Below are 16,112 nucleotides of genomic sequence, written 5' to 3'. Positions count from 1 at the left end.
TTGTATCAAAAAAAAAAAAAAGCAATATCCAACCATATGACATTCTGGAAAATATACAACTATGGAGACAGTAAAAAGATCAGTGGCTCCTGGGGCTGAGGAGGGAGAGAAGGATGAATAGGCAGAGCACACGGGATTGTTGGGGCAGTGAAACTACTCTGTATGATACTATAATGGTGAATACATGTCATTATACATTTGTCAAAACCCACAGAATGTACACTAAGAGTAAATCCTAATGTAAACTGTAGTTTGTTTGATAACGTGTCAATTCAGGTTTAATTGTAAAAAAAAAGTACTACTCTGGTACAGGACTTTGCTAGTACAAGAGATTGTGTGTCGGGGGTGGGGGACAGGTAAATGGGAACTCTTTGTATTACACTTTTTGTTCAATTTTGCTGTAAATCTAAAACTGCCCTTAAAAAGTCTATTTTTAAAATTAAAGCAATATACTGGGGGTTAAAAGTTAGACTCAGACATTGGATTGCTTATGCTCCAGTCCAATTCATTGGCTAAGTGGCCTTAAACCAGGGTTTTAACCTTCAAGTCTTCAGTTTCCTCAGCTGTATAACTGAAGGAAGTAATAGTACCTACCTCACTGAACTATTTTGAAGATTAAATGAGAATGCATACAAAGCAGTTAGTATAGTGCCTGGCACATTGAGGGCACTAAATAAATCTTAGCTACTATTATTATTATTTTTTTTTTTAGACGGAGTCTCACTCTGTCGCCCAGGCTGGAGTACAGTGGCGCAATCTTGACTCACTGCAACCTCTGCCCCCCGGGTTCAAGTGATTTTCCGCTTCAGCCTCCTGAGTAGCTGGGACTACAGGCGCCTGCCACCACACCCGACTAATTTTTGTCTCTACTAAAAGTAGAGACGGGGTTTCGACATGTTGACCAGGCTGGTCTCGGGACTCCTGACCTCAGGTGATCCACCCGCCTTGGCCTGCCAAAGTGCTGGGATTACAGGCGTGAGCCACTGTGCCCGGCCTATTTTTTCTTTTCTTTTTTTTTTCTTTTTCTTTTTTTTTGAGACGAAGTCTTGGCTCTTGTACCCCAGGCTGGAGTGCAATGGCGCAATATTGGCTCACGGCAAACTCTGCCTCCCGGGTTCAAGTGATTCTCCTGCCTCAGCCTCCCGAGTAGCTGGGATTACAGGTGCCTACTACCACACCCGGCTAATTTTTGTATTTTCAGTAGAGATGAGGTTTCACCATGTTGGCCAGGCTGATCTGCCCGCCTCAGCCTCCCAAAGTGCTGGGATAACAGGCATGAGCCACCACGCCCGGCCTATTTTTTCTTTTTCTTAGTAGAGATGGGGTCCCACTGTATTACCCAGGCTGGTCTCAAACTCCTGGCTCAAGCGATCCTCCAACCTCAGCCTCCCAAAGTGTTGAGATTACAGATGTGAGCCACCACATCTGGCCTTAGCTATTATTATTATTGGAAATTTTTAATACAAAATAGTTAATAAAGTTTTGGCTTTCTAGACATGTTTTTAGGTCCCTTGAAAATTCTTAAAAGTGGTTGGATGCAGTGGCTCACGCCTGTAATCCCAGCACTTTGGGAGGCCAAGGCAGGAGGATCACTTGAGGTCAGGAGTTCGAGACCAGCCTGGCCAACATGGTAAAACCCTGTTTCTACCAAAAAATTAGCTGGATGTGGTGGTGCGCACCTATAATCCCAGCTACTCAGGAGGCGGAGGCAGGAGAATTACTTGAAGCCTGGAGGAGGAGGTTGCAGTGAGCCGAGATTGTGCCACTACACTCCAGCCTGGGCGACAGAGCGAGACTTTGTTTCAAAAAAAGAAAATTTTTAAAGTGGACAGAGACTTGTTTTAATGTTAAATACATATGCCTGACTTTTTCTCTCCAAAACGCTGCTTACTCTGATATACACATTTCACCTTTTTCCCCCAATAAATGAGTACCCATAACCAGGAAAAATTTTGTTCCTTGTACCAAAGATAGGGAGATCTAGCTGTCTAAGACTGAAGTCTGCTTTCAAAACTCCTGTCACCTAGTCTTTAACCTCACCTACTAGTACCTGCCACCCAACCCTACCCGCCCACAACTGTTCTTCAGCCCTCTCTTCTGAGATCCAGAAGTATATATCCAACCAACTGCTTTCTTGACATCTTTACTTGGGTGTCTCAAAGGAACATCAAGCTCAACTTGTTGCCCTTACCTCAATGAATGACCTATCACCCATTCAGATATACAAGCCAGCAATGTGGGAACCATGCTCAATTCCTTCCCTTTTACCACCAGACAATCTCATCACTCAGTCTTAGCCATATTCTACTTTTAACAATACTGTTGGGCCCCATTTACCTCTTTCCACCTCAGTCTCTGCTTAATTTACGCCACCATTATCTTTCACCTGGACTTCTGCTGCAGGCTTTTTTTTTGTTGTTGTTGTTTGAGATGGAGTCTCTCTGTTGCCCAGGCTGGAGTGCAGTGGCGCGATCTCGGCTCACTGCAGGCTCCGCCCCCTGGGGTTCACGCCATTCTCTTGCCTCAGCCTCCCGAGTAGCTGGGACTACAGGCGACCGCCACCTCGCCCAGCTAATTTTTTGTATTGTTAGTAGAGACGGGGTTTCACCGTGTTAGCCAGGATGGTCTCGATCTCCTGACCTCGTGATCCGCCCGCCTCGGCCTCCCAAAGTGCTGGGATTACAGGCGTGAGCCACCATGCCCGGCCGTCTGCTGCAGACTTCTAACTAGTTTTTCCTGCATCCTCCTGCCTTCTTCCATCCTTCTTCCACACTGTAGCTTGAGTCTTCTTTTAAAAATCCAAACTGGGAGTGGTGGTTCACGCCTGTAATCCCAGCACTTTAGGAGGCCGAGGTGGGCAGATCATGAGGTCAGGAGTTCAAGGCCAGCCTGATCAACATGGTGAAACCCCGTCTCTACTAAAAATATAAAAATTAGCCAGACGTGGTGGCAGGCACCTGTAATCCCAGCTACTCAGGAGGCTGAGGCGGGAGAATCGCTTGACCCCGGGAGGCAGAGGTTGCAGTAAGCTGAGATCGTGCCACTGCACTCCAGCCTGGGCAACAGAGTGAGACTCCAGCTCAAGAAAAAAAAAAAAATCTAAACCCAATCATTTCACCATCACTAACAACCCGATGGCTTCCCATTGCTCTTTAAATATACAGGCAGATATAATACAAAACTCCCAGGGAGGCCAGGATGGCAGACCAGGGACAGCTTGCTTACAGTTAACTCTTGTGTTCCTGCTGTAACAGCATATTTTATTTCATGAGTAATAACCTTACTTTTGTTTCTGAGAAAAGGAGACACGATTACTTTGAATTCTGGTACCCATAAAACTGCAACCATATAGCCTTCTGAATAGAAACTTTCAAATATCCATGAACTGAGATACACATTTTTTAAAGATGTCATAAAGAAAATTTTTAGCCAGGTAAGACCTTAAAGATGTAGAGCAGGGGTTGGCCAACTACAGCCTGTGGGCCAAATCCAGCCTGCCATTTGTTTTGATAAACAAACACTTATTGGAACACAGCCACACTCATTCATTTGTGTATTGCCAATGCTGTCTGCACAAAGCAGTAGAGTGTTTACGACAGACTATATGGCTTGCAAAGCCTAAAATATCTGACCCTAAACAGAAGAAGATTGTTATAGAAAAAAGTGCTCTAGAAGTTTCCCACCATGGGCTCCACATTAGTCACCTGGAGTACTTATAAAAGGGATCACCTCAGCAGATGCGGTGGCTCACACCTGTCATCCTAGCACTTTGGGAGGCTGAAGTGGGCAGACTGCTTGAGCCCAGGAGTTTGAGACCACCTGGGCAACATAGTGAAACCTCATCTCTATAAAAAAAATATAAAAATTAGCTGGGCACAGTGGCATGTACCTGTAGTCCCAGCTATTTGAGAGGCTAAGGTGGAAGGATTGCTTGAGGACAACAGGCAGAGGCTGCAGTGAACCATGATAACACCACTGTATTCCAGCCTGAGTGACAGAGCAAGACTCTGCCTCAAGAAAAAAAAAAAGGATCACCTCAGAGATTCTGATTAAATCTGTCTCAGGTAGGATCCAAGTACTGCAATTAAAAAATTTTACATTTCTCCAGGTGATTCTAATATGTAGCCACAGTTGAGAATCACTGATCTAATCCTATCTCCTCTTTCACTGATGAGGAAAGTCAGGCCCAGATGTTAGGATCTATCCCCTTTTTGTAATAACAACTATTAATATCTATAAAGCCCTGTAAATTATATTCATCTACATTATCTCATTTGATCCTTAGAACAATCTGAGGTTCCAAGAGCAGGAAGCATTACTGTCCCTGCTTCACAGATGACAGAATTGAGACTTGAAGAATTTAAGACATGTGCCTAGGATTCCTCAGGGTCATAGTGAGGGTAGCGGGAGGACTGGTGTGGTGTAGTGTGGGTGTGTGTGTGTGTGTGTGTGTGTGTGTGTCTCCAATCCCTTTGCCTTCACTTCAACCAGAGCAGATATATTTTTACTTGTTCAAGTATTGGGTCCCACATACAATTTTGTTTGAATAGCGTTTCACCTCTGAAGATCATTGATCTAGCTCAGACTTTTGTTCACTGTTTTAATCCAAAATGACATAGTCATTCTGTACCCAAATTCCTGTCACTTCTTACATCATCAACCAGTTTTTCCTTGTTGGTCTATATGAAGTCCAAAATAATAGTTTCTCATAATACCAACATTCCTTTTTTGAGAGATGAAGAACTTATCACTTTTAGCAGACCAGACTTCCCACATCTGTCAGGATAACTGAAGTTGCTCATTACTGCTTCCTGCCTACCTCCGTGCATACTGTGTAATCCATTTTAGGAAAGCATCAGCCTCATCCACTCTCTAGCTCAGCCACAGCATTTTTACCCCCTGCTGCTTATGTCTGCCTCAGCCTACCCCAAATGCTCTCCACTTTGCTTCACTCTTGGGCTTTCCTTTCTATGGAAGTGAAGCACTAATGATGGGGAGGGTGAGGGGAGGAAATAAGACATCTTCTTGCATTTCTTCCTGTTCCCAGAGAAATTCTTCCTATTCCCTTCTCCACAGAGGTAAGAAGCCCCACACTGGGCAAAACACATGCAGCTTTTCATTCCATGGCCTTATTTGCATCCTTTCACAAGAGGAGGAATGACTGATTGGTCAGAGTTCTGGACATTCAGCAGGCTGAGTTTTCATCAGCACTAGTGCCTGAATGCACAAGGTGGTGCCATAGTTAACTTTGTCCTGATAAGTCAGGGTCTATTCTCAAACCTGGTAGGAAGATTATAGTTGAAGGCTGTAGGAAGCCCCCACTGTGAACCTACTTTTAGTACCAAGAATGACAGGGACACCTGGAGTCACACCCATAGCATAACCTCATATTTCAACAGTTATTTGAGGAGGCAGTATTAGTGAGTTCTGCAGCTCAACCACCAGAAGCACCCTATTGCTCAGGAAAAGCATAGTCCTTAAGTCTTAATGAAAGAGGCTGTGACCTTTAATCAACATAAGGTCCCAACATTAGGTCCCAGATGCAGTGGCCTGTAATCATAGCACTTTAGGAGGCTGAGGAGAGCGGGATTGCATGAGCCCAGGAGTTCGAGACCAGCCTGGGCAACATGGCGAGACCCCATCTCTATAAATATAAAAGTTAGCCAGGCACAGTGCCATGTACCTGTAGTACCAGCTACTCAGGAGGCTGAGGCAGGAGAATCACTTAAGCCTGGGAAGTTGAGACTGCAGTAAGCTGTGATCATGCCACTGCACTCACTCTGGGCAACAGAGTGAGACCCTGGCTCAGAAAAAAAGAAAAAAAAATGAGGTTCCAGTGCTTTGGGAGGCTGAGGCAGGAGGATCACTTGAGGCCAGGAGTTCAAGACAAGCCTGGGCAACATGGCAAGACTTCATCTCTCCAAAAAATTTAAATAAAATAATTAGCCAGGTGTGGTGGTGGTACATGCCTATAGTCCCAGGTACTTGAGAGGCTGAGGTGGGAGGATTGCTTGAGCCCAGGAGTTCAAGGCTACAGTGAGCTAGGATTGCACCACTGTACCCCAGCCTAGGTGACAGAGTAAGACCCTGTCTCTTAAAAAAGTAAAATAAAATAAAATATTAGGAACATTTTTGCCTTCTTATTTTAATAGGATCATGTCTCTCACTTTACAAATTCTCAAAACATATGGTTCCCTTTTTACATACATATATAAACACTTTTAAACATAAATATCAAATGCATGAGAATCATATGGGCAGATAAATTTTGGAAGCCAAGAACACAGAACGAAAGGCCAGTCACCAGATCTCACAAATGATCATCTAAACTTCTCTGGCCATTCGATTTGATACATTATCCCAAATATTCCATGTCACATGGTCCACAAGGTTTTCTTTTGGGATTCTGAAGCAATCAATAGCCATACTTGTCATTAAGATGGGTTCTGCCATCTCCACATTGACCTAGGTCAGAATATAAAAAAAGGAATACATTATTTACTCTTCCAAAGTCAGGAGAGAAAAGATATCCAGATATCAGTAGGCCAAAAAGTAAAATAGACAAAAAGGTTTATTCTATGACAGAAATTTTACTTTTTGTATGAAATTTCAAAATACAGCCCTCTTTTCACTTCCACCATAACATTTGTTAGTATAGAAAAAGCAGACATCTCTAGTAACTAAATTCTATTAGTTACTAATATATTAGAAATCTCAAGCTGTGATGAACATATGAGGAAGTAAGTATCTCATACATTGCTTTAAGGGTGTGTGTATGAGCATAAAACTGGTACAATCTCTATAGAATGCAATTTATAATATCTTTAAAATGTTTATACCTTTGATCCAGCAGGTTAACTTTTATGATTTTTTTTCTATAGATGCTCCTCTCTACTTAGCATTTTATATGTAAGTATCCAGAAGAAACTAACAACAATTGGTTGTCTTGTGAGGAAAACAACTGAGCAGCTGAGGCACAGCCAGAATTGTTTTCCTTTCTTTTGACTTGGTAAAACCCCGATAACATTACACCTGTAAACACTTCTGTATATATTCCTAGAAGACAAGGACTTTTTCCAAAAAAACATAACTCAACATCATTCACACTTTAAAAAAATAAACAATAATTTCTTAGTATCATCAAATATCCAGGTAGTGTTCAAAATTATCTGACTGGCTAATAATTTTTTTAAACAGTTGTTTGTTTGAATAAGGATCCAAACATGGTGTACAAATTATCACTACATACTCTTGTAACTTTCTTATTTTGAACCTTAAATCTATATTACCTATTCAAAAATATAAATAAATGAACCTTAGAGGAAAAAAAAGTAAAAACAATCTACCTTCAGGTGGGACCCACACACAGTAGTCTGGGTCATCTTCAGGATATTTGGAAGAAAGTGTTGGTGGAAGCTAAAAAGAAAAGATGGATTGTTTTATTCACAAGAATTTCTCTCTAGAAACCTTACAACTGCAGAAGGGATTGGGATCCTATTGTTAGCCTCCTTAAGCAGAATAAACATTAGCCAAGAATTTTGTATCCAGCAAAACTAAGTTTCATGAATGAAAGAGAAATAAAGTCTTTTTTAGACAAGCAAATGCTGAGGGAATTTGTCACTACCAGACCAGACCTACAAGAAATGCAAAAAGGAGTTCTAAATCTTAAAACAAAAGGTTGGCATGCACCAGAATAGAACCTCTTGAAAGCATAAAACTCACAGGGCCTATAAAACAATAATGTAATGAAGGAAGAAAAGTATCTAGGTAACAATCAACATGACTGTAACAGTACCTCACATCTCAATATTAACGTTCAATGTAAATGGTCTAAATACTCCACTCAAAAAAAAAAAAAAAATCACAGGCTGGGCACAGTGGCTCGCATCTGTAATCTCATCACTTGGGGAGGCCGAGGTGGGTGGATCACCTGCGGTCAGGAGTTCAAGACCAGTCTGGCTAACATTGCAAAACCCCATCTCTACTAAAAATACAAAAATTAGCTGAGTGTGGTGGCACGTGCCTGTAGTCCCAGCTACTCGGGAGGCTGAGGCAGGAGAATCACTTGAACCCGGGAGGCAGAGGTTACAGTAAGCTGAGATCACACCACTGTACTCCAGCCTGAGTGACAGAGCGAGATTCCGTCTCAATAAATAAATAAATAAATAAATAAATCGCAAACCAAATATCTGCCGTCTTCAAGAGACTCACTTAACATGTGAGGTTTCTTATAGACTAAAGGTAAAGGAGTAGAAAGATATTCCGTACAAATGGAAGCCAAATGCAAGCAGGAGTAGCTATTCTTATATCAAATAAAACGGAATTTAAAGCAACAACACTAAAAAAAAGACAAAGAAGGCCATTATATAGTTATAAAAGGATCAACCCAACAAGAAGATATTATAATCCTAAATATATATGCACCTAAAACTGAAGCTCCCAGATTCATAAAACAACTACTACCAGACCTAAGAAAAGAGAAAGACAGCAACACAATGATAGTGGAAGACTTCACACTCCACTGACAACAGTAAACAGATCATCAAGGCAGAAAGTGAACAAACACTAGACCTATACTACACTCCAGAACAAATAAACTAACATATTTACAGAACATCTACTCAAGAACTGCAGAATATACAATCTTCTCATCAGTGCCTGGAATATTCTCCAAGATAGACCATGTGATAGACCACAAAAAAAATCTCAAATTTAAAAAAATTGAAATCATATCAAGTATCTTCTCAGACCACAGTCGAATAAAACTAGAAACCAACTTGAAAAGGAACCTTCAAAATGATACAAATAAATGGAAATTAAACAATCTGCTTCTAAATGATTTTTGGGTTAACAATGAAATCACTGGAAATTTAAAAATTCTTCAAAATTAATAATAGTGACACAAGTTATCAAAACCTCTGGAATATAGCAAAAGCAGTGCTAAGAGGAAAAATATATAGTGCTAAATGCCTACATCAAGAAGTCTTGAGCCAGGCATGGTGACTCATGCCTATAACCCCAGCACTTTGAAAGGCCAAGGCAGGAGGATTGCTTGAGCTCAGGAGTTCAAGACCAGCCTGGATAACATAGCAAGACCTCATCTCTATTTAAAAGAGAGAGAGAGAGAGAGAGACAGAAAAAAAAAAAAAGCCTGAAAGATCACAAATTGACAACCTAATGTCACAACTCAAGGAACTAAAGGAACAAGAACAGACCAAATCAGGCTGGGCGCAGTGGCTCATACCTATAATCCCAGCACTTTGGGAGGCTGGGGTGGGCAGATCGCTTGAGTCCAGGAGTTCAAGACAAGCCTGGTCAACATGGTGAAATCCTGCTTCTAACAAAAGTACAAAAATTAGCTGGATGTGGTGGTGTACGCCTGTAATCCCAGCTATTCAGGAAGGCTGAGGCAGGAAAATTGCTTGAACCTGGGAGGCAGAGGTTACAGTGAGCTGAGATCGCACCACTGCACTCCCTGGGCAACAGAATGAGACTCTGTCTTGGAAAAAAAAAAAAAAGAACAGATTAAACCCAAAGCTAGCATAAAAGAAATAACAAAGATCAGAACTAAATGAAATTGAAACAAAAGAAACTGCAAAAGATCAATGAAAAAAAGGTGGTTTTTGAAAAGATAAACTAAATTGATAGATCATTAGCTAGATTAGACAAGAAAAGAAGATTCTATATTAGTTCAATTAGAAATGAAAATGGAGACATTACAACCAACACCACTGAAATACAAAAGATCCTTTGAGACTACTATGAACACCTCTATGCACACAAATTAGAACATCTAGTAGAAATGGATAAATTCCTGGAAACATACAACCCTCCTAGATTGAATAAGGAAGAAACAGAAATCCTGACCAGACCAATAAAAAGCAGTGAGATTGAGTCAGTAATTAAAAAATATTACCACCACCAACAAAAAAAGCCCAGGACCAGATGGATTCACAGTCAGATTCTACCAGACATTCAAGGAAGAATTGGTACCAATCCTACTGAAAGTATTCCAAAAGAATGAGAAAGAAGGAATCCTCCCTAACTCATTCTATGACGCTAATATCGCCCTGATACAAATACTAGGAAAGGACATAACAAAAAAAAGAAAACTAGAGACCAATATCCCTGGTGAACACAGATGCAAAAATCCTCAATGAAAGACTAGTAAACTGAATCCAACAGCGTATCAGAAAGATAATACACCCTATTCAATACACCATAATCAAGTGGGTTTCATCCTAGGGATGCTGGGATGGTTTAACATATGCAAGTCAATAAATACGATACATCACAGCAACAGAATTAAAAACAAAAACCATATGATCATCTCAATAGATGCAGAAAAAGCATTCAATAAAAGCCAGCATCCCAGGATCATTTGAAGCTAGGAGTTTGAGACCAGCCCGGGCAACAAAACAAGACTTATTTCTATAAAAAACCCCCACAAAAATTAGCCGGGCATTGTGGTGCACAGCTGTAGTCCCAGCTACTCAGGAGGCTGAGGTGGGAGGATCACTTGAGCCCAAGAGGTTGAAGCTTGCAGTGAGCCATGATCACACCACTGCACTCCAGCCTGGGTGACAGAGCAAGACCCAGTCTCAAAATAAAAATAAAAATAAAAATAAAAAATTAATGGTTTTTTGCAGCAACTTGGAGCTAGAGGCCATTATTTTAAGCAAAGCAACTTAGGAGTGGAAAACCAAATACCATATGTTCTCACTTATAAGTGGGAGCTAAGCTATGGGTATGCAAAGGCATACAGAGTGGTATGATGGACTTTGGAGACTCAGAGGGAGGAGGCTGGGAAGGGGATGAGGAATAAAAAATTGCATATTGGGTACAACACGTACACTACTTGGGTGATAGATGCATTAAAATCTCAGACTTCATCACTATATGATTCATCTATGTAACCAAAGAACCATTTGTAACCCAAAAGCTATTTTTAAAAAATTATATATATAGGTATAATTTTAACTCTAAGAACTATTGTCCTCATGCCTGTTAGCAAACAAAAACTAACAGAGAACAGTTTCTATTAATGATCTTGACACAAGTAACCTACTTGGGGGAATATTCTCTCTCTGAACCTTTTTTCCATAAAGCATCACAAGCTGATTTTCAGCCAGTGAGTTATGTGACACTCTTTAAAAGGGGCAGTTAACACACTGCAGGTATGAGTGCTAAATGGTGTAGCCCCCATAGAGGGAAATTTGGCATTTACCTTTTGGCCAACGTTTAGAAAAGTTAACAGAGCAAGCCTGACTGCTATCCTTTGAAAACCTGCTTGCAAGGTTTGCCCTTGGCTGGCATCTGGGAATCTGGACTTTGGGAAGGTTTCTACTACCCTAACTGACAAGAATGGCTCATTGTGCTTAAACTGTTTGTACAAACAATATGATTCATGCTGAACACCTGCTTTCCTTCTGGAAGTCTGAATTTTGGTAGATGCCAGGCAGGGAATGCCTATGTGATCAGTCCCCAATAAAAACCCTGGGCACTGAGTCTCTAATGAGCTTCCCTAGTTATCAACATTTCACAAGTGTTGCCACAACTTGTTCTTAGGGGAATTAAGCATGTCCTGTGTGACTCTACTGGAAGACATCCGTGGAAGCCTGTGCCAGGTTTCCACCATATTTTGCCCCATGTTCCTTTTCCCTTTGTTGATGGTGCCTGGTATCCTTTTGCTGTAGTATATCATAGATGCAAGTACAATCATACGCTGAGACCTGAGTCCTCTTGTGAATGACCTAACCTGTGAGTGGTCCTGGGGACCTCCTGACACAACCTGGCACTTCTGGGAGCTTACTGTATCCACACAAAATTATATATATACAAGATTGTTCATTATAGTATTATTGTAATAAAAGACTAAAAACAACCCAAGTGTCCATCTGTAAGGAACTGGTTAGATAAGGTCCTCCAATATGGTGAGAAACTCTCAATATACTGATACAAAATAATTTCCATGAGTGGTTTAAATAAATAAAACAAAAAAACAGATGTAGAATGGAGTACATTACATCCTACCTTTTGTGTAATAAAAGGAAAATAAGAATATGTTATTCAAATGTCTTTATATGGCATATTAGGATATAAAGAAAGATTCATGAACTAATAAAAGAGATAGCTTGTATGTGAGCAGTTATAGGGAAAAGAGTGATAAAGACAACAAAAAATTCAAAAACAAAAATCAAAGAATCTAGATTTCTAGGAGAGGGGGATAAGGCTGCTGGGAACTCTGTTAAGTCAGTCTCCAAAGATTCACTCTTCTGGATATGGTCCATGACAAAGGGATTCATTTTTACTCCCAGACAAGTGAAATACTTACTTTGCCTGGACCAGGTGTTTTCTTTTTCTTCAATTCACCTCTGCTTTTCTCATATTCATTCTTTGATGCTAATTTAAGAAAAAAAAAAAAAACTGGCAATAGCTATTTTCAGTATAAGTAAAATAAAAAGGCAAAATTCTTCCTAAAAGAACATTATAATTATTGAAGAAAAGATGCTCATGACAATGTAATTCTCAACAATTCCTTCTACTGCTGTAAAAACTGTATTAAGAGAAAATTTTTCCTGGATGAATAACCCTAGTTTTTAAATCCTAAGGCTGTTCTACAAGTTTGAATATAACCACATTATGCGAACAAGTTAAAAAAAAATGAGGCTGATTTTACTAGTCCACAGTTTAACCATTACAGGTAAAAGGAGAGTAAAGCAGTCCTTTTAACAATTTCTTTTAAGACAGTTTTGGAATCACTCCCATAATAAGTACATATTTGACTTTGGGAGATGTAAAATTATGGAGAGCTTTGCACAGCCAGAGGGAAGCATCAACGCATTAAGTGCTTTGTGGGGGAGGAAGAGGGAACCCCAGAAGGTGGAAGACGAGTAAAAGAAAGGCAAATGGGATGGCACCAAATACAAACCTCTCTTATGTTCCAACTTTGTCCAGGGGCCTAGTGGCAGCATAACTAAAGGACCATTCTCTGTGTTGCCTTCAGGTCAGCTGCCAACCCCTCCCTTATGAAACCAGTCGGCCACCTGTGTGCAGAGCAGTAATGAAGGCTGCTGTACTACTTGCCTGAGGGTCCTGCGCACAACGAAGTGGTTTCGCTACTGTCTTGATAATCTTTATTCTGTTCTTCCTCGCTAAGTTGAGACATATTTTCTATAAAAAGCAGTATCAACGCTTATTGTCATGATTTAATTCATGGTGGAAAGCCAAACAAACAAAAACAAAAACAAGAGAAAGAGAAGCTAAGTACATAATCATCCAGTTTTATTATCATCAGCTTCAACTAATCTTAAGGTTTTAAATAAATATGTTTCAAATATATTACAGAAGACTGCCAATTTTCCACTTAAAACACTAGCCAACATTGAGGTAAAACTTTTTAGCAATACTTACCAAAAGCCTCAAAAATGTACATACTCCTTGGCCTAGAAATTCTACTCCCAGAACGTATTTTTTTAAAAATCAGAAATGACCACCAAAATTTATTATTATTTTAGAAACAGGGTTTTTCTCTGTTGCCCAAGCTGGAGTGCAGTGGGGCAATCATAGCTCACTGCTGCCTTGAATTCCTGGGCTACAGAGATCCTCCTACCTCAGCCTCCAGAGTAGCTAGGACTACAGGCATGTACCACCATGTCCGGCCAATTTTTTCTTTTTTTTTTTTAATTTTTTGTAGAGATAGTTTCACTATCTTGCCCAGGCTGGTTTCAAACTCCTGGGCTCAAGTGATTCTCCTACTTCGGCCTCCCAAAATGTTGGGATTACAGGCATGAGTCACCCAGCCTAGCCCCAAAATTTGTTACATATATGTTTGTAATAGCAAAAATTAAGAAATAACCTACATGTTTAACAATTGAGAGTTGACTAAATACATTATGGCATATGCATGTGATGAACCACTATGCTCCTTCTCTGAAACCACATTTTAAAAAGAATAATTTAAGGCATAGGAAAAAAAAACTATGTTATAAAATAGCAATATATAAGCTGGGCATGGTGGCTCACGCCTATAATCCCAGCACTTTGTGAGAGGATTGCTTGAGGCCAGGAGTTTGAGACCAGCCTGAGCAACATAGGGAGACCCTATGACTCTATTTTCTCTACAAGCATGTGCCTTGGGAGGTCAAGGCTGCAGTGAGCCAAGATCACACCACAGTACTCCAACCTGGGTAACAGAGTAAGACTCTGTCTCAATAAAAGTAAATATTAAAGTAAAAATAAAAACAAACCACAGGAAAAAAGGCCTGGGGTAATCCCTCATCACTGCATATTTACTAATTATTTAATTTTGTTTTGTTTTTGAGACAGAGTCTCACTCTATCACCCAGGCTGGAGTGCAGTGGCATGATCTCAATTCACTGCAACTTCTGTCTGCCAGGTTCAAGCAATTCTCCTGCCTGCTCAGAGCCCTCCTGAGTACCTGTGATTACAAGCATGCACCACCATGCCCAGCTAATTTTTTCTGTATTTTTAGTAGAGACGGGGTCTCACCACGTTGGCCAGCCTGGTCTCGAACTCCTGACCTCAGGTGATCCGTCTGCCTTGGCCTCCCAAAGTGCTGGGATTACAGGTGTGAGCCACTGTGCCTGGTCAAATTTACTAATTATTTAATCTTATAAACCAAGTTTCAAAATCTAAGCTATTTTTACACACACATATTTACTTTGGTCTGTTGAACAAAAAAAATTATAATACTTATTGCTCCCTTCCTGCTGACCTGTTTATATCCACCCTCACAATATATGGCCCAAAGACCAAGCTCATATAAGTACCTTTTTGAAAAGGACAAATGCAGATACAGAATACTTACCTCTCACAGATGAGGAAACAGTAACTTTTATGTTTCCCAGACAGATGAAGGTGATTCAAGAAAAGGGCTACATACCAGGCCTGGCGTTTTTATGTAGCCAAGCCTGGTTTGTTGTGGAACTAGACATGCATACATTCCCATACATTCAGTGCCAGTTTTTATTGTTTCTCCTCATACTCCTTATTTTCTGAGATCTTTATCTTGCTAACCAGTTTGGCCAACCAGCAGGAAAGTAACCCCTGCAGTTGACAAGGGATGAAAGGATACTAAAAAGATAAACAATGATCTTTAGGGGTGGGATTGTGGGGATTTTTTTTTTTCTTTGGACTTTTATGTATGATCTATAGTTTCTAAAATGAACATATAACCCTTTGTAATAAGAATATATATATATATATATACATACACACATTATATATAGAAAAGAGAATTAATTGATGCATATATCTATATGAATATCAATCTATTCCGTCTTTCAACATTTTTCATCAAATATTTGCTGAGGCGGGTGGATATGTGTCAGGTTTTGTGCTAGGTTCCAAACACAAAAAAATGAATGAAGCAAGATCCTTCTTGAGAACTTTAGTCCAATGGGTACAATTATGGTTTGGCCTCTGTTTTAGGGATGGAGGAAAAAATGAGTAGGGATTGACTTATCCAGAGATCACCTGATCAGGCCCCGTCATGTACCCTATTCCACTGCCCTCCAACTCACACAGTGGCAGCAGCTCAGGACTATTCCACAGCAGCTATGGCTTCAGATTCCATAGCCTTCAATTTTCTGTAATTCTGGAATGGATTGGAAATAACTGCCCTTAATTTGCAATGACCAAGACAAATAATTTGCAATGACCAGACAAATAATGACTGGTGGTCAAAGGAAGAAGACCAAGAAAGTATGTTTCCTTACTACAGAGTCAGTATATCACATACAAAGTCAAATGCACAGACAAGAACTAGCCTTGCTTTTTAAAACCTATCCGCAATCAATGTAACTGCCCACTGAACAACACAGGGAGGAGAAGAAAGATATTACCATGGGTTTGGGTTTCTTTAAAATGTGTGAGATCTGTGGGAGGCCTCATTTCCTGCACTGCTGCTTCTGGCTCTATCTCTGGCTGTGGCCTACTGAGGCTTCCATCCTCCAGTTTTTTCTTTTCATGCTCCTCCTTTTCTTTCTCTTCTTCCTCTTCCTCTTCCTCCTCCTCTTCTACTTCAGGCTCATCTTTCATTCTCATTAGAGTTGGAGGGAGTTCTGGACGCTTGGGGGGTAACTTCTAAG

At 40.4% G+C, this 16,112-nt stretch overlaps 1 protein-coding gene across 1 annotated transcript in view; it reads right to left on the bottom strand.

Moving 5' to 3' along the window:
- Positions 1-6,120: 6,120 nt before the first annotated feature.
- SLC4A1AP (solute carrier family 4 member 1 adaptor protein) overlaps positions 6,121-16,112 on the bottom strand; it is a 31,161-nt gene continuing 21,169 nt past the window's right edge. The window contains exons 10-14 of the mRNA XM_012497566.2: positions 15,867-16,107; positions 13,087-13,173; positions 12,335-12,402; positions 7,347-7,416; positions 6,121-6,465 (exon numbers count right to left, since the gene is read on the bottom strand). Of these exons, the coding sequence (XP_012353020.1) occupies positions 6,416-6,465; positions 7,347-7,416; positions 12,335-12,402; positions 13,087-13,173; positions 15,867-16,107 (516 nt within the window). The 3' untranslated portion in view covers positions 6,121-6,415. The remainder of the gene's footprint in view (positions 6,466-7,346; positions 7,417-12,334; positions 12,403-13,086; positions 13,174-15,866; positions 16,108-16,112) is intronic.

Source organism: Nomascus leucogenys, chromosome 19, assembly GCF_006542625.1.
Source record: "Nomascus leucogenys isolate Asia chromosome 19, Asia_NLE_v1, whole genome shotgun sequence".
NCBI classification, from domain to species: domain Eukaryota; kingdom Metazoa; phylum Chordata; class Mammalia; order Primates; family Hylobatidae; genus Nomascus; species Nomascus leucogenys.
The sequence above is the reverse complement of the archived record's forward strand: the minus strand, read 5'-3'. Positions and strand labels throughout refer to the sequence as shown.